The 23210-nt window shown below is 44.8% G+C and overlaps 2 protein-coding genes across 2 annotated transcripts in view; one reads left to right on the top strand and one right to left on the bottom strand.

Annotated features, from left to right (window-relative positions):
- The first annotated feature begins 1889 nt into the window (after window positions 1–1889).
- LOC119461248 (transmembrane protein 181-like) lies at window positions 1890–16373 on the top strand. The gene is given in 14 exon segments (XM_037722477.2): window positions 1890–2354; window positions 6573–6759; window positions 8236–8326; window positions 8852–8946; window positions 8948–8986; window positions 9918–10043; window positions 10201–10281; window positions 11076–11175; window positions 11699–11826; window positions 13244–13393; window positions 14961–15063; window positions 15154–15378; window positions 15821–15887; window positions 15973–16373. Coding segments are annotated over 14 exon segments (1626 nt in total). The 5' UTR covers window positions 1890–2187; the 3' UTR covers window positions 16040–16373.
- Window positions 16374–16512: 139 nt separating this feature from the next.
- LOC119461246 (E3 ubiquitin-protein ligase listerin-like) overlaps window positions 16513–23210 on the bottom strand; it is a 44998-nt gene continuing 38300 nt past the window's right edge. The window contains 5 exon segments of the mRNA XM_037722476.2: window positions 16513–16651; window positions 17132–17299; window positions 17969–18163; window positions 19522–19609; window positions 20696–20825. Of these exon segments, the coding sequence (XP_037578404.1) occupies window positions 16592–16651; window positions 17132–17299; window positions 17969–18163; window positions 19522–19609; window positions 20696–20825 (641 nt within the window). The 3' untranslated portion in view covers window positions 16513–16591.

The raw sequence follows: 23210 nt of genomic DNA, 5'->3' as shown, positions 1-23210 counted from the left end.
GCGAGAGGCCGTGGAGGAGGGGGGGGGGAGGGGGAGGGAAGGGAGGCGACGTTTAGCTGCGGTACCAAGTGCCTATTTATATCAGAGGCTCCGGCAACAGTCACCAACGCCGCACGCATTTTGAGCGAACGCGGACAAAACGCCGACGGCGTCGACAACAGTTTTGCGTGTTGCCGGTGCTGCTGCATGTCCAAGTTTATACAGCTGATAAAGCTAATATCATTACTCCGTATAGCTCTCTACAAATTTGCTATCGCAATTGATGCTTCGCCTTTCAGGTGAAACTGCGACAACTTTTTAACACGAAAGTGTTTTATGCCGGGGTCCACCAAGACTTCACTGACGTATTTCCGTCACGGAAATACGTCATAGAACATAATACAAAGAAAGAAACCAGAAGAAAAATTTCCACAAACATGCAAAATTTGGGAATCGAACCCACGACCTCTCGGTCCGCGACGATAGATCGCCGAGCGTTTAACCCATTGCGCCACAAACGCCTTTGCAGAGAGCTACACAGACGCGCCTTATATATCTAACACTCCTCCGTGTACCCGCGCTCTTGTTCGGGGCGGTGCCGCCGCCTACGAGCAGAAAAGAGAAGTACTGCATTATGACACTAACGCGCACCGACAGTGAACGCTTCGGTGGTCTCACCACTACGACGCCTCGATGCCAGCATTCGAAGGGACGCTGGCATCAAGAAGCACTACCAACGCCACCTAGGTGGCGTTGGTAGTGGCGTTCACCGTACTCAGCACAGCGCAGCGTGGCCTCCGCAATTAGCTCTGAAAATGTTTCTGAAGTTGATCGCGGAGGCTGCAATTACGACGCGCTGTACGCGCTGATTTGACTCGGTGACGATTCAGTTACGTGCTTTGTCTTGCGCGTTGTATTAGTGTGTCAGTTACGTGCTTCGTCTTTCGCGTTGTGCTAGCGTGTGCAGCGTAGTGCAGCTTCCATATGCACGACGGTTGCTCATGGTCATCGACGTTGGTAGTCGTGATGGAGGAGACGTGCCACCAGGCGTCAGCGTGGGTGCATCAACGCCTAAGGGCGCTTTAGCCACAAAACACCAATAGACATTATATATCAATGTGCAATAAACATTACACTACTTCTGTGAAGACACGTTTCACTTTCGTGTTCTATACCGATTCCTATATAAGAGGGATCAACCACATTTTTTTTCTCGTATCCACGTCTGGCTGCTTTATTATCGGATGTCATTGTGCAGAACGACGCGCAGCGTCCACGGCAGTGTTCAATAAGTTTGTCATGCAGGAAGGATCCGAGTATATATATATATATATATATATATATATATATATATATATATATATATATATATATATAGTCGTTTGAAATATGTTTCATATTATGTTTTCACGCTCCAAACGAGACCGCTACGAATATAACACTTGACGCTGTAGGCGCGTCTTCGTGCCGAAGACAAATATGTCATAGTCGCACCACTTTAGTCTCGTCGTTCCGCGAATTAAAACCACCGCGCGACGCGATAAAAAAAAAAAATACATAGCGCTCGGCCAAGTTGTCAGAACCGCGACGCCCACGCTTGCGCACGCGAGCCTCACGGCGCAGGCGTCGACATATTGACCCGCCGAGCACGATCAGGGAGATACGAACACCCAGAAGAGAGGCTAGAGAGAGAAAGTAGAAACTGGGAGAGGAATAGAGGGGGGAAGCAATGTGTTTGTGCACCAAGTGACCAGGCGGAGCACACACGCACACGTACGCACACGGATGAGCGTGAACGCACACACGCGATCAGACGCACGCACGTAGAGAGAGAGGGGCGCGCAAGCACACACATGAACGCACAGACGCGATTGGGAGCACGCGGAAAGAACGAAACGGGGTGCGGAGAAAGAAAGGAAGGAGGAAGAGAGAAATGAGACGCATCCCTTTTTGCTTTGTTTCGTTCCTACAGTGTGTGCATTGTGTTTCGGTGCCGTTGTAGCGTGTATAGCGCACCCTCGCCCGTCGCTCGCGACAACGCCACCGCAGGAGAGAAGCCCTTGTATCGAAAGGCTGCGGCGCCGGTTGGTTGTGAAGGCGGCGGCAACGGATGAGCCGCCTCTTGGGCGCTGCGCAGAAAGCGCGTCTCCTGTCGCCGGTCGGAGGAGGTGTTCCCCCCGTCGGTGGTCGCGGCGGCGCTAGCGCGGCATGCCTTACCCCAGCGGTGGCGGCGGCGTCGGTCAACCGGCAGGCCGCACTTTCAACTTGGCCAGCTGGAGACTCAAGGCGCGCTACATGCTGTCGCATTTCGGCTTCTTCTGCAGCCAGTTCGGCAAGTTCATCGCCCCCGCCTACTACCATGACCGGTGCGAAAGGTGCGTGCGTCGTAATATACAGTGCCCGCGACTTCACACTCCTCCCCATTACACATAACGGATCCGTTCCCGTAAGTCGCGAGCCGGATCGGCGCCTGCCTGGCTTTAGAGCCGGCCAGCGCGCTCTTCGCGGACTAGGAATCGCGCGACTTGCTCCAGGCTTTCATCGCCGACTGTGGCTGCGTCGCGGAGGAACCAGATTTAGCGCGCGATTCGGCTCCAGAAGGGGTTGGTCTTATCCGCGCCGCTTGCGTCGCAAAACACGCGTGTAATGTGTACGTACGACAAGACGAACACGAAGGAAGCTTGTAAACCCGATCGCTTTGTCTGAATTCCGGCTTAACAGGGCCGCAATGAAAACCTACGGGAACTAAACAAACGCTGCCGAACTGTATGCACTTTATGAGATAATTTATCGTGTCTATACGTAATCTCTTAATTGGATTTTACCTCCGATTCGATCGTCTTTTTAGTGGACTGTGAGGAACTGGTGGCAGGACAACTGTAGTATAGACGGCGTTTGAAACGAGTCAAGTACGCAGCAGCGCTTGTGGTCATTCGCGGCTAACAGCGCGGAACCTTCATCGTCCGACGCTGGTACTGGTCGTAAATGTAGTGGCGGCTATCTCGTTCGCGTAAGTAGCCAGCTAGCGTGCGTTGTCGTCCTACATTAGCGAAATGACTTCCTGTTCGCTTGTCCAGTTATCTCGCCAGGCCTCTGCACAGAAGGGAGGGGAGTCATAACCTCGCGCTGAAGGCACAGATGGTACCGACAAGTTGAGTGTGCAACAGTGCTCAGTAAAGGTAGATGGAGGTAGTGCATGGATATATAAATCGCCTATACTGTTTCACAAGGCAAACCAGCATCCCGGCATTAAAAAAAAAATGATGTGACGGTCGAAATAGTTGAATTATTTATGACGGCGTCAGGCGTTCATATACTGTCCGTATATGTCAATCGACTTGAATATGATCGGTACAGAAAGTATTGACGAGCGAAAATATAGCACTCGTCGGTGAGTTGTCATATCTCTAGGGCTTTGGTTATAGTATTTGAAAGTGCGTGACAGCTCAACGTAACGCATGTGACTAATGTAGCGATCGACAGCGCTGGCTCCGTGACGCGCTCAAGCATACTGGGAGGCGATAAGCACCAAGACAACAAAAAATTGTCGCAGTTTCACCCGAAAGGCGAAGCATCAATTGCGACAGTAAATTAGTAGAGAGCTATACGGAGTAAGGATAGTAGTTCTATTAGCTGTGTAAACTTGGACATGCAGCACCACCAGCAACGCGCAGAACTGTTGTCGACGCCGTCGGCGTTTTGCCCGCGTTCGCACCGAACGCGCGCGGCGTTGGTGACATGCAGCAGCAGCAGCAGCACCAGCAACGCGCAGAACTGTTGTCGACGCCGTCGGTATTTTGCCCGCGTTCGCTCCGAACGCGCGCGGCGTTGGTGACTGTTGCCGGTGCCTCTGGAGGCGGATCGGAGGTTTTCGACGAGATCAGAATGGGACACTCTTCGAGCTGCGTCAGAAATCTTACCCACCTTCTCGCCTCGTAACGTTTTTATATAAATAGGCATTTGGTGCCGCAGCTAAACGTCGCCTCCCCTCCCTCCCTCCCGTCCCCCCACGGCCTTTCGCGCGACGGAAAAAGTCGCGTTTGCTCTCTATATATGGTGATTGTAAAGGAGGAAAGAGACGCTTAATTATGCAGCCCTTCAGGGAGCACGGCGCAGAACGCGCGTTTGCTCTCCGACGTGCGTTCGCTCCTCGTGAAAGCGCGCGTCCCTCGCCCTCTTTCACTCGCACATACAGCGTCCGGAGCGCGGCGACGATTTCATCGCAGTTGAAGTCATACGAAACCTCACGGCGACGGCAGAAATCCGCTTTGGAATGTCCATATAATTGCTATCGCAATAATAGTAATCTATGCATATTCTTCCAGATGCACTTCTGTCATTTCGAAACAGGATTTAGTCATTGACGCTCACTTTGTGTTTCATAATGAAGCACATGCAGTTATTGTTACGGTTGCTCGCCTTTATGAAGTGGCAGGTGATTCTAAAGAATTAACGTTGTTGCCTTTAGAAGCATCGATATAACTAAATGTTTTCGCGGCCACTGGCGCCGCCACTTAAAGAAAAGCGTACCGCTGAGGTAAAATGAGATTGTTCAGGCCAAAACAACCTATTATTGAAAAAGCATTCTATAGATTCGGCTTCACCGCAAAATGAGTTCCACAAGTGCCAAAGCAGGTATCTTTCTCTCTCTCTCTCTCTCTCACTCACACACACACACACACACACACACACACACACACACACACACACACACACACACACACTATTTGTTCTAAACCTCTGGCTTCGCCGCATGAAGAGTAACAGTGAGGCAAAGCACGCTTTACATAAAATATAAAGTTCCATTATTGGCTTCGCCGCATAAAGAGTAATAGTAAGGCGAAGCACGCTTTACAAAAAAAAATTTTTATTGTTGGCTGTTTGAAGAATAAAAAGCGTTTCTTTCTCTCTTCTCTCTCTCTCTGTTGGCTTCGCCGCATAAACACTACTAATGAGGCAAAGCACGCTTTTCAGGATTAGGAAAGCTGGGTGCGTCCCAAAACACGTATGTGTTCCACCGTCCTGCTCCATCCTTCCGTGTTATACTGCAGAGCGCTAAGCCGCTTACGCGGTTAACCACTTCTTCCCGCGCAACGGGAACACTTCCCCCCCTTCCGTCTGCCGACGAAGCGCGAGTGGCGTAATCTAGTACGCTGGTTTGCAAAAGTGATGGATTCGGCGACCTTTAGGCGCATCTCTACCCATTGTTATAGATGCATAAGGGAGGAACGAGCACGTGCCAGCCCACGTGAAAACAGCATCGACATGTCAACCCCTTAATAAGCAGAACCGAGGACAGTTAACAGTGTCACTATAAGGATTTTCTTAAATTTTTGTGCGCAAACAAACAGGGACGAAGAAAAGGAGACACAAGGACGAGCGCTTAATTTAAGAAAATGAATGTGTTCCAATTTGGCCGACTTGCAGTTATGCTTCAGGTCACTATAAGGGGTATTCAGTGACGTCACCGAGACCACCACCATGTTATTGTACAGTCAGCAGGGCAAAAAGCTACACGTTATTTCGATTCGCTTATCTACGGTAGCACAGTGAACGCTGTGAATGTGTTAACAATCTGGTGTATGTGATGTCGCGTGAATGCTCCGCATAAGAGCTTGTTTGTACTTCACGTGTGCTGGTCACAGGTTCAATTATTAGCGCATGTAAACAGCTAAACGAACGACTAAGAGATGACATTTAGAAAAGCGGAGGCCTTAAGATGCTAAAAACGTTAATCTTGTGCGACTACCTGCGCATAAATCAAATAACGAGGAAGAAGGCAGGATATTCTCTCAAGATATTAAGATATCCTTAGATATTCTCTTAATGAGTAAAGACAGGATATTCTCTTAACGCTCCTTGAAACGGAAAAAAGCGAAATCTAGGACGCATCACCCCATCATGTGTTCGTCTGCAATGTTCAGCGAGAGAATCAACAGCTCCAACCCATTAAAGGCACCGTGTTCCATTACTCCTAAAGTACGAAGCAGTCGAGGCATATTGAAGACTTTAATTACTGTAAAAAAATAAGAAGAAGATAGGGACAAGTGAATTTAGATGCCACATTTGACTGTAGTAAATATCTATTTTGCCACACACTTTTGCGGGGCTCTTACCTATAGTACGTACACTGTCTGCCTACAGAGTTAAACCCCGACACATTTTGTCGTATTCCTGATGCGATCATTTAAAATTGCACGCACGCACGCACACGAAATTACGCAGACCCGGAGGACGCGAACGAGTGATGCTTACGAACGACGCGGTTTACTAAATAGAATTAAATCTTGCGCTGGGGCTTGTTGGATTATCACATTTGTACTGACAAAGCAGCGATAGTTGATGGATACATAGGGACAAAAACAGCACAGACGAAGCACATTCTAGAAATGACATTGTTTAAAGCTTGCGTTGGGGCTAGCAGTTCCTGAAATAACATTAAGGAAACGCTAGTCCCAACGGAAATCAACTAGCCCCAACGCAAGCGTTAATAAATGTAATTTCGAGAATGCGCTTCGTCTGTGCTGTTTTCGTCCCTGTGTATGCATCAACTTTTCAATAGAAATACGTATAAATTCGCGCGGCGGGCGCAGGTCGGTGCAGATGCGGCTGTACACCATGCACAAGCGGGAGTTCGTCGTCATGTTCCTGGTGTTCTTCGCCTGCCTGTGCCTCTGCCTGTTCATCGGACTCGCGGGGCCGCCCATCACCACCACCGTGGTGCGCTCCGCCTCCGAGCTGGGCACGCCGGGAGACAACGCCACCAGACTCAACATGGCGGTGAGACTGCGCGAGTGCGCTTCGAACATATACGGACTCGACGTTTGAAGCACGTTTGAACAAATAGCTTCCCCGGGGAAGCTATTTGTTCATCTTGTAAAAAGGGACTACAGTCGAACCCGGTTTACTGAACCCACATATAACGAATTATTATGTATAACGAACAGCAGTAAAATCCCCTTGAAACCTTTTGGATAAATATTTTATTTTATATGTCGAATTACCTATATATCGAACTTTTTTTGTGATTCCCTTCAGATTCGATGTATCCGGGTTCGACTCTTTTTACAGGATGAACATCCACCAACTAGCCCAACTTGCCACTCTAAAGCTATTTGTTACTTCGGTTTAAGACTGTGAAGTTCATACTTTTAGACTACCTAGTTGGCTTGATCAGTACAGTCATTGGGATTACAGAGCTTAGTAACGCGGACAAGGGTCATTTTATGTACGTACGTGGTCATCTTGATCCTTGTGCATTTGTTTCCCGTGCTTGTCGTTCTTCCTTGTCCGCGTCACCTAAGCGCTATGGTCTCAATGATGTTAGGACTGTGAGAGTTGAACAGCGACACTTCTGACTGCGAAATGTCGTTCCCCGTGCGCGAAAGCGTTTACCCCCATACGGGCTTACATTTACGAAGTTTCTCTTAGGCAAGCGCCGTCTGCGAGCGGCAAAATGGCTGCGGCAACCGTGCCGTTACCGTTCCGGACGCTATCGCGGTTGGCGGTTATGTAAGACAACTCTCGTAAGCACAGACTCTGCTCTTCTCCTTGACTGTGTTCCCTCAGTATCTAATCTGGCCCCTTAGGTGGCACCGAAGAGGGGGGGATTGGCAGATAGGACAAAATTTTGCTTTGTCAGCTATATTTCGCCCCTGCTAGTCTTGTTACCCTTCCCCTCCTGGCACGAGCTCGCGACGAGCAGACGAGTTGCCCAGTCATCGCCTTAAGATCGCCATTTGCAAGCTTAGGATGGAATCAGCTAACGGGCTACTCGCAACCAAGACTTATATACGTTCACTTTTCCCTCACAAAGTAGAAGGAGAGGGCGACCCTGTACCACGTCACTCGGCATACAGCCTATACCAAGAGTACAATCGGAATTAGAAATGCTACAGCAGCATGAAAGACATAGATGAAGGGGAGACGTAAGACCACATGCAGGTGCTGAATGTCTTTCGCGCTGTCTTACCATTCGCAATACCCGACCGATGTCGCGGGTTCGAGCCTGGCCGCGACGGCCGCATATCGATGGGGGCGATATGCGAAAACTCTCGCATATTTAGATTTAGGCGCACGATAATGAAACACGGGTGGCCAAAATTAATCCGGAGTAGCTACAGCTACGGTGTGCATCATAATCAGATCGCGGTATTGTCACGTATAAAAGCCCGGAATTTATTATTGCCATTTCTCATGTCGAACACAGGCCAAGCTCATTGTGATTATTTGCTTTCTTTTTCTCTTCGTTTCCAGACGGGGCCATTTGTACTAAAGACTCCTCCGCTATCGGCGTACAGTCAGCAGCTGTGGGTCATCGCACAAATCACCACTAAAGAGGAGGACGGTACGCCTTTGCGCACACCCGCTCATAAGTCTAGCTGCGATAACGCAAATCAGTTGACGCGTACTTTACGAGCCAGATAACTTCTGCTATGTGCTGCTTCCTGTAGTCCGAGCACACTGTCACATAATGACAACGCTCGTTGGACTGTTTCAAAAAAGACAACATTGTCGCATAGCTCAGGATTTAATTATGCAGTGTCTACATATGTAGCGGAATAACATTCATTTGGAAAAAAAAATGTCATGTCCACACTACGGTTTGGGTTTGTATTATTAATGTCTCATTCACTCTTGTCCGTACGAAAATCTATAACATATATTTGTCATAGGTCATAGCTTGAATTAAAGGTGTAAGCTGTTTTGTGCGTTTTATTGTTCCTCTTTCTTGCATGAAGCTATCGAGTTATATTTCGCAAGAACAAATGAAAAGTGCTGCGTTTTTCATGCTAGTACGGAGTGCTATATATTCCACTGTGAACTTGACAACTGGTCACTTGCATAGCGGTGTCTCTCTCTCTCTCTGCAGAGGACGAAACATTTCGGAAAGCGTTCCACCTCGAAATAAACATTCAGGGCATCACCAGCAAGGGTCACGTTGTCAACGCTTACGGCGCGGTACGGACCGCACATACGAGTGCGCCAGCTCACCTGCTCGAAGAAGGCGAGTATGGCACCTCCAGAGATTCCGTTAATACCCTCGCGACGCGATCGGTGCACACGATGAATATAGCATCGCCATTCGTAATAACTAGACCAGCAAGAGAATTTGGTAGCAGAATAGTGGGCGGAATGCTTATTAACAAAATAATTATAATAGTGGCTCTACAAGCTCAAACAAATTTAATACCGAACTTTCCCGATATTTGCATCCCAACCACGTGCACGGCGATAATGACGTCACTAAATGACTTCGCAGATTTAGCGCTTTTTTTTTTCTCACGATTCTCCAGAACTTGACAAAGAGGACTTGTTTATTTTCGAATGTCATTTTCTAGTACTTAAAAATAAAAAAAAATAGCCCTAGACAAACGTTGTTATACCTGTGACACCACGGTTAGAGACCTTAAATCCGCAATGGTGTCACAACTTGTGTTTCGTTTTTGCGTCACTCTCTAATGCAGTCAATTCTCGTTAATCACATTAATCCGACCCTTGCGGGGCCACAAGACTTGTTCAAATGATTGTTTTATTGCTTGAAGTAAACTGCAGTGTTCTTTTTCTGCTTCCTCTCGAAGCAGACAAAAGCAGCAGCACCGTCTGCAGAATTTCTTGTTTTTTTGTCTTAATTTTGGTAAACACTACGCGCATGAAGAAGGCGCCGGTGGTGGTCGAATTGACCAAAGCAACACGCTTTCGTCTAGGAACTAAACGCGTTTTCCGTCCATAGCAATGTATGGTTTCTCGCCGGGGCTACTTTGTGCGTTTGAATTAAACGAAAAATCGAATTAACCGGGGTCCATTTAACGGGAGTCGACCGTGTACCGAAGCCTGCGTAAAAGTAAACTATATCATACTGGAGTACTGCACTTTCACCTGCAAGCTACGCTAACCATTTTTTCTACACTGCGCACATTTAATGGAATAAATCGCAGGTGTGCGACGCCTTCACAGTCCTGCATTTGGGCTTCTTGGATTACTCCCGATATTTGCTGACCGTCACATTCTACGGCCTGGAGTCCATCGACGAGAAGTACCACATCGATGACGTCACGTTTCACGTAAGCTTACCAGACGCCCTCCATCTTGCACTAGCTGCCATTATTTCGCGCCTGTGCCAGAGGTCTATTATGAGCCACGAAAGTGCGATGTCCTTGATGCATCCTCTTCTGTTGAAAATTTCGCTGTGACTGAGCGTGACGTCTGCTTACTTTTCAGTACAAGAGCTACAACGCATCATTCACTCAGCTGGAGATATGGTTCCGGTTCATCTTCCTGCTTGCAACGTTCTTCGTCACGGTAAGCCCAGCGCAATAGCGGCGTGTTCGCATTAGAGGCTTACACGTGGTTAGCCAACTTCTATGAGTGAAGTACATAGCGCACACAATATGTCCTATTCGGTTGTGCCATGAACGTGAGGCAACAGGTGAAAACGCCTAGCCTTTGACCACGTGGTTTATTGAAGAGGTCATGCTTTTGACAAATACACTTCTCCTCACAGTCGCCTGTAATTAGATTGTTGCGCGCAATGGATGGCCTTTATCTATTAAAATGGATAGAGGTTTTGGAGGCTCGCAAGCAGTCTACAGGTGGTTGTAACAGGCTACAGAGCCACGGCTGTGCATTACGTGGTATGGGTATGACGTCACCAATGTAGGCCGACATCAGAGCCAGCATCAAGACTACAGGTAGGCGACGCGAAGTTTGTGTGCGCGCTTTTTGTGCGTTTTTGAAAGTAGGCGCAATTTTCAGAGGCAGCGTCGACCTTTTCTACGAGACACGTACCTTCTCGCATGACATGCAGGCGCCTGCGCAGGAGAGATTTCGCGGGCAGGAAATTTAATATGTCCAGTTTATCCGGGGCCACTTTAGTTATAACTTATCATGTATGCTCGTCAGTGGACTGCACAGGCCGTTATAAAAGATTGCGGTGTTTCGTAGTAGAAAAATCATACCGTTACTTTATTCTTTGCTGAAGCACAACCAACGCATTCAATCGTTCATTATATATATTAAAAATCGCCAAGTGCAAAATATGACATTTTGACAAAACTTTCAAGTTGACCAAGATTTTGCACAACGCGTGTATGCAGTGTTGGTTCGCACACACACTGCGGAGGTTCGTCTTCCGAGACTGGTCCATCGAGCAGAAGTGGATGTCCATCCTCCTGCCCTGCCTGTTGCTGCATAATGGTAAGTGGCGCCACCTTAACCGACAGGCAGTATTCACTACTTACACTGAATGCGCATATTTCTTCTACGTGCTGCCTCACTCTGCTGCCTCGTTATGGCAGGTATCACACTATGTCAATTTTTCACCCTTTTCACTCCCATTTATGTCTGGGACATAATGTTAAATCGAAGATCTCAAACAGCTTCTATAAAATCTATAGAACATATCTTAAAACAAAAGCCAGATGTACTGCTCAGTGATGATGTCAATACCACTTTCTAATAAATTAAAAACAGTACCTCAATACCTAAAAAAAGAATTTGCGGGCAACACTCGTAAAAGAACCACGAATTCAATGATGATGGCTCAGTAAAAGAAAGAAAGGCAAGGGGAGGCCGGGAATTTTAGGTAACTCTGAGCTTCAACAAAGTATGTAAATCTTCTTAATGTCTTAGATATATAAATCGAAAGTAAGGGATGTGCTAGCTCTCAAGCAGTGACCAAGTGGACCCGTTTCTCTTTCTCACGCCTCTCTGCTTCAAGACCCCGTGTTCCCCATGTCGCTGCTGGTGAACAGCTGGATACCAGGGATGCTGGATGCAATCTTCCAGGCATCATTTTTGTGTGCACTGCTGCTCTTCTGGCTCTGCGTCTACCACGGCATCCGCCAGGCAAGAAATTTTGAATACTTTTTTGCATGACGCAGAGTATGGTGAGGGTGCCCACTTATCTTTGAATCTGCACAGCAACAAGTGTGGTGCACCAGCTCAACTATCTCATCACATCTTTGTCTAAAGCAAGTGCGCGGTCAGAGAAAGGGAAGTTGAAGGGATTGAAAAATCTAAGCAGAAAATACACATAGTTAAGACACATGCTGTCAGTCATAGAAACTAACCATCTGTTGGGCAAACCCTCACAACATAGTAACGCTGCAACACAAATGCAAAGTAAAAACATGGTATATAATAAAAAAAAGAAACAAACAATGAAGTTTAAACATCCCCAATATTTCAAATTAAAACGCTACGAAACTTCCCTGAATACCAACTAGCTATTTTAAGATATGCTATCCTCCTGCAGTAATGTTGGCACTTTTGATGTGCCAACACCTGATAACATTCAGCTACTGTGCTTGTCATTACATTAGTTCGCTAGAACCTGCACCTGTGGATATTGAAAATCTTGACTTAATTCGGCGCCACTATGGGGTGACAGCAAGAGCGGGACCAACTTTCTAGACATGCACGCTGACACCAGATATAAAGACTCATCATGCCCGTTTGCTGTATACAAAGCGAAATTAAAGTACTAATGGTTACACTGCTAATTTTGTTGGCGAATAAAAGTTATTGCTGTTCACGTTTATTTCATCAAATCTCATTATACAGCTGCCCCCCACTGACATTTTGGTTATATAAAATCTTTGCTAGTCCAACCCATCAAAGCCCTGTTGTCCAACCCAAAGAGAATTTGTGTAGGTGTGCCAGCCAATTACACATCAGCTCATTTCCGTGACATTGCAGCAAAGGCAAACTTCTTTTATGTCGGCGCCCCTAGAAAAGTAGGTATATGTTTTGGAGAATGGAGGCAACAGAAGGTAAATGCAGAGCTGTTTTGTAGGCCAAGCTTCTATACTGAATTCTTAGATTGCCACTGAGTATAGTGTTCCAACATTTAAAGCCGTTTGCTCATTTCTGTAGAAGAAACCAAGCACTTTTAAATGGTGTAACTTAGTCAATCCTGGTAATAATGACCCATTATGCAAAATCTTAACGTGCCTTGTGCCTAGTCAGTGTGAACTGATATTGAGAGGTGCCTCAAAAACTCCTGGTGTTCACAAGACGCATTTATTCTTCGTAGCCCACATGTCATTTTAGGGGGTTGAGCCCCTCCAGTCAATCAATATTGGCTCAGATGAGGATCTACAGGAGACAATGGAGGATGAGAGAAAACAAAATGCTTTGGAGAATCACTTAGAACCTATATTTTCCCATGTCTCGATAGCGAAATTTTGTGCATGCCAAGAAAAATGAAAGGACGTGTGCTGAATCACAATGAAGATGACAAATTGTTGGGGATTTCGTGCAGAATGAGCGTCGCTTCGCAACTTTCTACTTGCCCAAGCTTCTCGTGGTGGGCATGCTGTGGACGGCTGCCTTTGTGCTTGCTTCCTGGCAGAGGTACAACGAGCTGAGGGATCCCACTTACAACTACAAGGTCGACACGCAGGGATTTGCGGTCAGTATTATATGCACCTAGCCTGTTACACTTCAGCGGCACAGGTGTGCTTTCTGTATGATTAGGGCTCAACATAATTCGTAGTATATTATGCACATGGGCTCGCACTGGATATCCACTCCTCCCATTAAAAAGTATCACAGTTAACAAAAAGCTAGTATACAAAGGGCATCAAGTGACTGCTAAACCATTCCACCACTGCATTTTTGTGCCACCGGATCTTCACACATTGAGCATTTGTGCCACGTAGTGTCATAAAATTCCTCACCAGAGCTAAGGTGCATGACCATGGTTTACATGGTTTAATCAGTACTATGAAGCTTTTGAATTTCATAGATCTGTGCTGCTACAACATCAGTTTAATGAACATAATTCAAACATTTTCTTTTGGAGCTAGTTGGTACTGATTGTGCTTTTATCTCTTTCGATACAAAACCAAGTGAGGCTGAGCAGAATAAGAATGTTAAGCATGAGTCCTGCATATTGCTCTCTACACACTGCATCATGCTAACTCATGTCAAAGGGCACCATCACAGCGGAGTACAGGCCATATCAATGGCACCCACTGTTCACTAACATGTGAGAAGCTTTTGGCAACGAAAAGAGAAGGAAATAGGGAAGTGAAGCCTATTGAGGAATGAAAACATGCGACTCATATATGCAGATTGTTCCAGAGCAGATCCATATAAAACACAGGAGGCATCATACAAAGAGTTCAAAGACATTATGTGTCATTATGCTGAACAGAGAGGCGCCAACTATTCAGTAGCACAGTTGCACATGCAGCATGAAGATTCATGCAGTTTCTTACACTTCCCCAAAGTGTACTTCTGCGGGAAACTTCACAGGCTTGATAACCAACACTAACACACAATGAAGCAACAAGCTTCATGGAAAGCCTAGCAGCAAGGTCAAGGAACACACATTATCTTACAGGATGAAAAGTTAGCAATAAACAGATTAATGCTGTTTTTCATTAATTTAATTGCAATTCAAAACACAGCGTGCCGAGATTATTAGCACTTGGCTTCTTTATCTGTGCTTGTAATTATACAATGTTGCCCAAAGCTTTTTGTGAATCTCCGGAAACACATTTGTCAATTTTATTTCTCTTGGAGAAATAAAATGAATCTTTAATCTTGAATGTCATGCACATGATCATCATGTAACATAAAACCAGCCTTACTCAACATCTTGGCAATCTTGTGAAGAGTTGTCAACACATGTACCTGCTGCAGCTTTTCCTACTGATTCTCCAAATAAGTAAATGCACTACAGCAGCATAGAATTTTTTTTTCAAGCAAGGTATGCAAGTGCAGAAACATATACAACATTGCTAAGCAAAACTGTTAGAAATAATCTGTGTATCTAGATAAAAATAAAAATAAAGTGTGTATGTGTGTAGGGGGGGGGGGATGAAAAGAGAAAAAAATGTACTAAAATGTTTTGTGGTTCCATGTCTCTAGTTTATACACATGAAGGGCAGTTTTTCATGCTGTAATTTCCAAGTGCTCATTCATCTTCATTCTGTTTATCTTTCCTTGGCACATCCATCTTTCTCTGGCAGGCCTTGAAGATATTTTTCTTCACCATGGGATCAATATACTTGGCCTATCTGCTCTATCTAGTTGTGCAGGCATATACAGAGCTAAGATCAATGCCTTATTTTGGTAAGCCACTCGTTTCTACATCTACACCTAGCACGTAGATACAACCCCGCCATTTTAACAGCTTATGAGTCAACCTTTTGCTCTCTGCAGATGTTCGGCTGAAGTTCATGACATCACTCATGCTGATTGTCCTGACACTAAGCGTGGTGATCACAGTGATGCGGTTTGGGATTTCTGTCCTTGAAGACAACTTTGTGGCTGACCTGTCGACAACATATGGGAGCTCGGCAGAGTTTATGTCCTTCTATGGGTTGCTCAACTTCTATCTGTACACAATGGCTTATGTGTACTCGCCACCACCAAACGCTTTTCTAGGTAAGGAAAGTTCAGCATCATGACACAAACTCTTCAGTACATTGAATACAAAGAGCTTGCCACGACATAGGAAAAGTCATGGCACTCTGCCAAAGGTTTCCACAAAATGTGATTTCCACCAAAAGTCACACAATGTCACACAATGATTGTAATGTAGAAATTAATTGTCGATTATAGGAAAAATATGCTGACCCCTATAAGAAAGCTTCAGTGTAGGCATACCTAAAAAACATTTAACACATGACTAGCACACCTTAAAATTATGTCTTCGTTCGGGAAATTGCCCTTGAAATATTTCAGTGTCGTGTTAACTTTACAAGGCACATAGAATAATTACCTTTATTTTGCTGTTACTCTCCAATCTTCAAAACAAACTTATTATTTGCAGAGCACCACCAGACGAGAATGCTCCACATGTTCTAATACGTGTTTTCTCTTCCAGAATCTCATCTGAAGGACAATCCAACCTTATCTATGATGAATGACTCTGACGAGGAGGTCATCTATGGGTAAGTGACTGACACACTGTTTGACATGAAGCCAGTGCGAAATGTTTTCACTGCTAGTCATCAATATGTATGTTATGCCACGCAGGTCAGACACCGAGGAGCGGTTATTAAACCCAGTTCGACTCGGACAGGACAAAGAGGAAAGTGACTAAATGAAGAAGTGACGATGCCTTTGCATGAACCATTGCGACAGAGATAACATTCACCAGATGACACAATGCCAACTGAAACAATAAACCATATTTTTGTATAGGAATAAACTGTGCCAACATTTTATCTTGTGTACAAACAACAATGAAATGCTCAATTACAAAATCGCTCTGAGGGTGATACTGCACTTAGCCAAGAGAGGAACATGTGTTTCTGTACAAAAAAAGAAAACGACAATGCTTTGACTCATTGTGGTATTATTTAATGCGCATTGTGTTTCGAGCTGTTCACGCAATGAAGACAAAGATAATTAGTCATTACTCAAAACCATTTGAGTTTAAGTGGCCATATCTTTGATAACACCATGCTTTTAAACTTTCTAATAGAGTATTTTTTACTGCTCATATTAACACACCATGTCTTCAGCTGCTGGCATGTGGAGGACACATCACTACCTTAAGAAGACAGTGATCACTCCCCGCTGTCGTATTTTTATTAACACCGCGTTTTTGAACATTTTAACAGGCTGCACTAACATTGTTTCATAGGCAAAATTAGAAGACATTTCTGCATAATGGGCAGGTGGAATTGTTGCTCGTGTTGAACCATTTGAACTGCACCAGAGAGAGAAAGAGAAAAGAAAACAATAAAATATTGTTAATTAGTGGTAATGGTTGGCAAGATGCATTTTGTTACATGAAATGACAGCAGAAGTGACAAAAACGGACTTAGCAGTGAATCACTTAAAAATTTTCTTTTGTATAATTAGAACAGAAGATGTTATTTGCAAAGTATGAAACGCAACCATAATGATTACTACTGTTCCTAACCTACCATTAAATTACAAGAAAGTGTTGCAGGGCGTACCCATACTTAGAGGCATGACACTGCATCGAAACCATGGGCACCAAATTTGCAAATTAAGAGTTGTTTTGAATACTGGGACTTTAACACATTCGATGGCAGGATATGCAGTGCTCCTTGCAGACTAAGCCAGCATATCACCGGTCCATGCCGTGTAATACAAACTAATGTAATTGGAATATTTCCATACCTTGTTGAGACTCCTTTGGTACAAGATAAAGAGAACTCACCAGGCAGGCGGAATGAAACCTCTTCTTGCAAGTGCGACAGGTGAGCTTGGGCAGCTGGCAAGTGGCACCGTGAAGTACATAGAAACAGATCATGCACTCCTCTACTCCTTCAAAGCGCTTGTCCACGTTGCGCTTCCACAGGGCTAGGCCATCCAGGATAGAGCCATTCTGCAATGGGCGTGTAATCTCCATGTTCTATACACCAAGACCACTCTACAAGCCACATAAGCTTTTATTTGTTAGTGTATAGTACTATCCTGGAGATCATCAATGCAAACTGCCTAAGTAAAAGACAGACTTCTCCCACAGGCCGATTATCCCCACTAGCAACACAAGCAGCAGTGTCAATTCTGGACCGATATTGGCCAACAATGGTTCTGTATTGAGCCACGCTGCCCTTATGATGGGTACACATTGGCTTTGTGTACAGTGCTACTTGGGATATTGCATCAGTCAAACCTATCCTACGCTTGCAAATTTCTTAACATCACTCTGACATCTAATCCTCTTTTACCCTTGTTATCCCCTCACTCAGCACCAATTTTGTTACTCTAAAAGATAATTGATGATCTGTTTTCTAAGTTACATAACTTGCCCAGCATAACTTGCTCTTCCATTCAATATTGGCTAGGATATCGGCTACAAGCATTCCTATCAAAAACCACACTGCCACCTTACTGTCTGCACAAGCACAACTTACTGTTGGATACCTGTATCGTCTGCAAGTACAACTTACTGTTGGATACCTGTATCTTTCAGTAACCAAAAGACTGAAGCATTCGCAATTACTAGTACATTTTAAATTGAAACTTATTGTTCTTGGCAAGAGCAGCTTGCCTGGTGGGTGAGGAAGGTGGTGAGCTGCAGTAGCCAATGGCGCCACTGGCTCTGGCTGACGCCCACACGCCGGCCCCCGTCTATGGTGACCACACCGAGCGGGTGATTGGATGGCAGCTTGACGACCAGTTCAATGGCCACCTCCTCGATGGTGTAGGTGGCCACTACTTCTCGCGCTGTGGGCCGACCCTTCACCTGTGGATTGCATGGGAGAGGGAAGGGGTACCAAAGAGAAAATGATGCTGAGGAATCTGTCAATGTTGCAGCGGAAACTACAGAAAGGGTAACATGGATCTTGGCGACTAGGTTATAGCAATAGTACGAAAGTGTCTTAAAACTGCAGTGTGAGAGCAAATGTAGGCCAATATTGGTCTTATATTGGACCACTCTGGCCTTACACTGGCTTCACACACAGTGCTACTTGGTATGCTGCAACAGTAGAACCCATTCTATGCCTGTAAAGTGATCACGCTGAACAGGAAAGTAATGCCAGAACCACATGGGCAATTTTAATGTTTGTGAACACTTTTGAAGTAATATTTAGTATTTGATTCTTGAAGTGAAACACGGAAAGAATCATTCAAAAGGTACAAATCTTATGGAAAATCTGAAACAAGCACTAAAAAAAAAAAAAAACTACAGAAATCGTAATTCAGCCGTAACCATGGTTTTAGCTTCTGCATACTAACTACAAGATAAATGCTACAGATATTGCTATAGTATAGTTTATACAAGCTTCACATGCTACATGCTAAAAAACCGATTTCTTTGAGAAGCTAAGCTAGACATTTGAATGCTAGCACCATGCTGAGAATCTGTCACTCCAAAAAGGCGAAGGGGTAAGCACTGCTGATCATACAGCAAATGTTTGTTTTGATGCTAGTGACCATTTCCCGCATAGCACAACTCCCAGTTTTTTCAGTACCGTATTTCATTGAGCTTGTGACCCAATGACATTGGGCAAAAAATGCACACAACTTATCTCGTGATTGAAGATCTGTTCTGAAATGAGACTGATCCAGCCGCGCACAATGAGCTAACTCATGAGATTACACCACATCTGGGCCGCCTAATATATATTATAACAGCTCACACAGGCAATGTTTAAGAAACGAAAGAATATAGGGAATTGCTAGGTGAGTTACTGCTCAAAATCAGGTTGAAATGACACTGCGCATACACGATGAGGTGCATCCGGTGCAAACTGAGAATATCACACAGAACAAAACGGAAATTACAGACGGCGGCTTTATATCCAGACTATGTGCATGTAACAGGCAACTTGAATGTTTCCACCTTGTCACATGCTACAAAACATGCATTGCACCAAATAAATAGAAGTAATTAATGTATTAATACTATCTCATTGCTTGCCTGAGTGAAGAAAGCTAAATAAAATATTTAGCTCAAAAACCGACAAACAGAAATAAGAATGCTAATCATGAAGCAACTAATGAATTGAATCATTGTTTAAGAATGACATGTCAAGTTTAGGTTGGTCCCTTAAACTAGGCACAAGTATCCAAACAAGCATCAAAGCAGTCAAGACTAACCGTCATGTTTTCGAGCGACACGTCAGCATTCTGCACAGCCTGGATTTCCCGTGAAGAGATAACACTTGTTACATGGTTTGATGTAAACCTGGAGACAGCAAAGGGCAGAGTACATTTTAAAACAATGACAAAGGGAAAGAAATCTCCAGCACTTGCATAAGTCATAACCACTGCATCCCTGCATTTCTGGCAACACAGTAACCTGTTGTAACAAAGTTGCGTTAGTCATAAATGAGAAGTTATACTCGTTCTTCATAATACAAGTGTGACGTTAATCTAAAATTCCAAAAGCTTTATAAACTACACATATGTGCCGCATGCCAGGAAAGTACCAATAAATCTTTCTATGGTGTGCTGATGTAAGGGAGGTGGGGTTTGAAGCAGAAGGGGTGTTGGTCAGTCCGGTTAACCAACTCCTCACCTACCCCCCCCCCCCCTTTCCCCCAATTAGTGCATTCAAGCTCAATGCACCAAAGCACTTTTACTCAAAAATTTAGTCTGACCACTTCTCAGAGTCTGTGTTTGGCCACTAAGGCCCTTAATATAGTTATCAAACCACAGCCTTCTGGAGAACAACATGAGCACTATATGTATCTAACGGCTTAAAAAGCTGGCACACCATTCGAATGGTGCTGTTAGCTAAATCTCGGAAAACAAGCTTTTTTTTTTTTTTTCTCACTGCCATACCAAAAGGCATCCAATACGGCTGAGCATGTGCCTATAGTATACATTCCAACCCTCCTAGTCATGACTGCAATGTCCAGTCCCATGGTTTTAAGAATTCCAACTTCTAAACGAATTGTACAGAAAGCCAGGAACTACCTTAAAAAAGAAAGGGAAGTAGAGGAGGGGGAAAGAAGCAAAGCGAGAACCATTCCAGCTTCTGCCTAATTCATGCAGCAAATTTTATACTACTCTTCTGCGCCAAGGAAAGGCCGTGTGCGCTTTCAATTTAAAGGAACGAAGAGAGGTTGAAAGGTTAAAGAAAGAACAAGTAAATGAGGGGGAAAATGAACCACATCAAAAGCAACATCGTGATCTAAATGTGAGACACAACTAATAACAGAAGAAGAACAGGCAGAAGAAGAAGGTGCAAGGTCACGAAGAGATGAGCAAAACCTTCAGCAGAAGGGATTGACTTGCTATCATCCAGAAAATAAATGCAAAAGCTCACTTTTCCACATGGTCCATGACGCGCTTGTTCTGACTGTTCCACCAGGCACGCACGAGGGCTGGCAACTTGCATATGGCATCCAGGTACACCTGACAGGCAATGTGCTGCAGCTTCGCTGAGCTGAACACGTCTGCAAACAGCCACGCAGAAAAGCAACAATAGCACCAGGAGCAGAGTCAAGGGAGACTGTGCAGAAGAAAACAGCAAGAAGCCACACATTCTTGCCCTGGAGGGTAAAAGCAGAGTGAGCCAAAATTCAACAATGACAATTTATGGAGTTTAATACCCCTAAGCTACACCTTGACTGTGAACATTACTGTAACAAGGCCACTACAGATTAATAATGATCACATATGCACTCATAACTGCTTGAAGTTTACCCACCGTGGTAAGCTTAGTGGCTATGAAGCTGCTCTTCTTAGCCCGAAGTCAAGTGTTTAACCCTTGCCATGGTGGCCGCACTTTGATGGGGGGCAAAATGCAAAAACACTCATGAACTTAGATTTAGGTGCACATTAAAAAACTCGAGGTGGTCAAAATTAATCCTCAGTGCCCCACTAGAGCGTCTCTCATAATCATATTGTGTTTTTGGCATGTAAACCCCCAGAATTTAATTTTAAATGCTTGAACTTACTTTAGCACATGAGGGAGCATTGCTGTTTTTTAATTCTTTCTCATTTGAACTGTAGGTGCCATAGCCGGAAATAAAACCCATAATGCAGTCAGCAGCAAAATGCTCAGGCTGCTCAGCGATTATGCCGTGCATGAGTTAAATCAGCAGTGAGGTGAACGTAGCCAGCAAAGCAGTGCAGAGTGGAGGGCCAATGGCTTGAAAGTTCTGTCAAATTATGCTATCTCAAAGGTCTTGATTCAGTGCATCCTATGGAAATTTTTGGGCTCTGTTATTTTAGCTTAATCAGTAGCTATTAATCCAGTAATCATGGTGAAGAAACTCATTTGCTCTAGCACGTGGCGATTGTTTAGTTATATGCTCGTATGCTCGTTGCGACCAGTCACAGCTTCGATTTTGAAAAGCACTTCATGCCCCGTGATGCAAGAGGCATGCTTGTAAACAACGATAATCATGTGAGCACATAGACCTGTCAAACAAGCTGGCGCACCGTCTACTATACCATCTGTGTCCTGTTTCATCTGTTGATTTGATGCTAGTTTGGTGGTAAACGTGGGCATTGCTATGACATTTTGTTTTGTAACTCTTTGTTGGGTCGAAGTCTAATATGCAGTATGATCGTGTCCGCAAACTACCGTTTGCGGTTTACTGGGTAACCAGAGAGGTGTAGAGCAGGAACAATGCTAGTAGTGACATCTGGCGATGCAGTGCCTAACCAAACAGCATGCAAAACTAATACTGCAACTTACATATTCTACTTAACTGCTGGTATAAAGCGTTCTTAGTAGGGATGTGCGAATATCAAAATTTTCGAATACGAATCGAATACTTAGCTTCGAATATCGAATCGAATATCAAATAATGATATGCACATGGATTTATTATTATTAGCAAGTTGGGTTAATTTGTTATGTTGGAACATTGCAAGTCCATTGTCAATGTTGAAAAAAACTAGACCAGTAAGTCGTTACATTAAAACACTTTGTATTTGGCTCATGTTAACTTGGAAAACTTGGTAATTCCCACTAGTAGCTGTCCTTGCCAGCCTGTGCCTTGTTATATCGCATCAAATGCCCGCAAATTCGGACGCGTCTGCCTAGTCGTTACTCATCGCATTTCAGGTCAAGCAATGCGCTCAGATTTGGGGGTGGCAGTGCAAAAAGAAAAAGTCGCAGTTTTGCGCGAATGGTGAAGCATCGATTGCGATAGCAAATTCGTGGACAGCTATACGAAGTAAGGATAGTAGTTTTATTGGCCGTATAAACTTGTAAACATAGGCACATTAACTAAATTAACAAGCATGGCGATACGCGTGCACAAGCAAACATGAACGCATCTCACTCGATGACCGCGGAAATTTTCTTTCAAAACGCTGGAGTGAGTAAGTGCAGCAGCAGCAGCGAGTGAATTCACCTTTGGGCTGCCGCTCCCATCAACGCGAACTAATCCACGAAAACACAGTGCAAGGCGGACTCTGTACCCGCCACAGATGGCTTTCAAGATACAGCCGCCCGGACGAATGCGCTTTGCAGAGAATGCAAAGAACGATGAACGCAGGAGCAGTGGCACGAGCGTGTTCGTGCAACCGCCAAATGAGCCAGCTGTGGAAGACGACGACGATGCTCGAGCCATTGCTGATGATGATAATTTCTGCGTACAGGCGACGGACAGACGGATCGGCTAGCCATATACAGCTTCGCTGTAAAAAGTGCACCCTTGCTGTCCGCAAACTCGTGCGCCTTGCTACCAAGACGCTGGCTTTCCAGCAATGTTTAATCGTCTAGTGGCTAAGTGTGCTTTACAGGCGAAATTTTGCTATCAGCACACATTCATCAAAAAATTCCGCCCAAGATCGCCCCAAACGCCTAGATTAGATAGAAACAA

Source organism: Dermacentor silvarum, chromosome 8 (assembly GCF_013339745.2).
Source record: "Dermacentor silvarum isolate Dsil-2018 chromosome 8, BIME_Dsil_1.4, whole genome shotgun sequence".
Classification (NCBI taxonomy): Eukaryota; Metazoa; Arthropoda; class Arachnida; order Ixodida; family Ixodidae; genus Dermacentor; species Dermacentor silvarum.
This window is presented reverse-complemented; position numbering and strand designations above follow the sequence as displayed.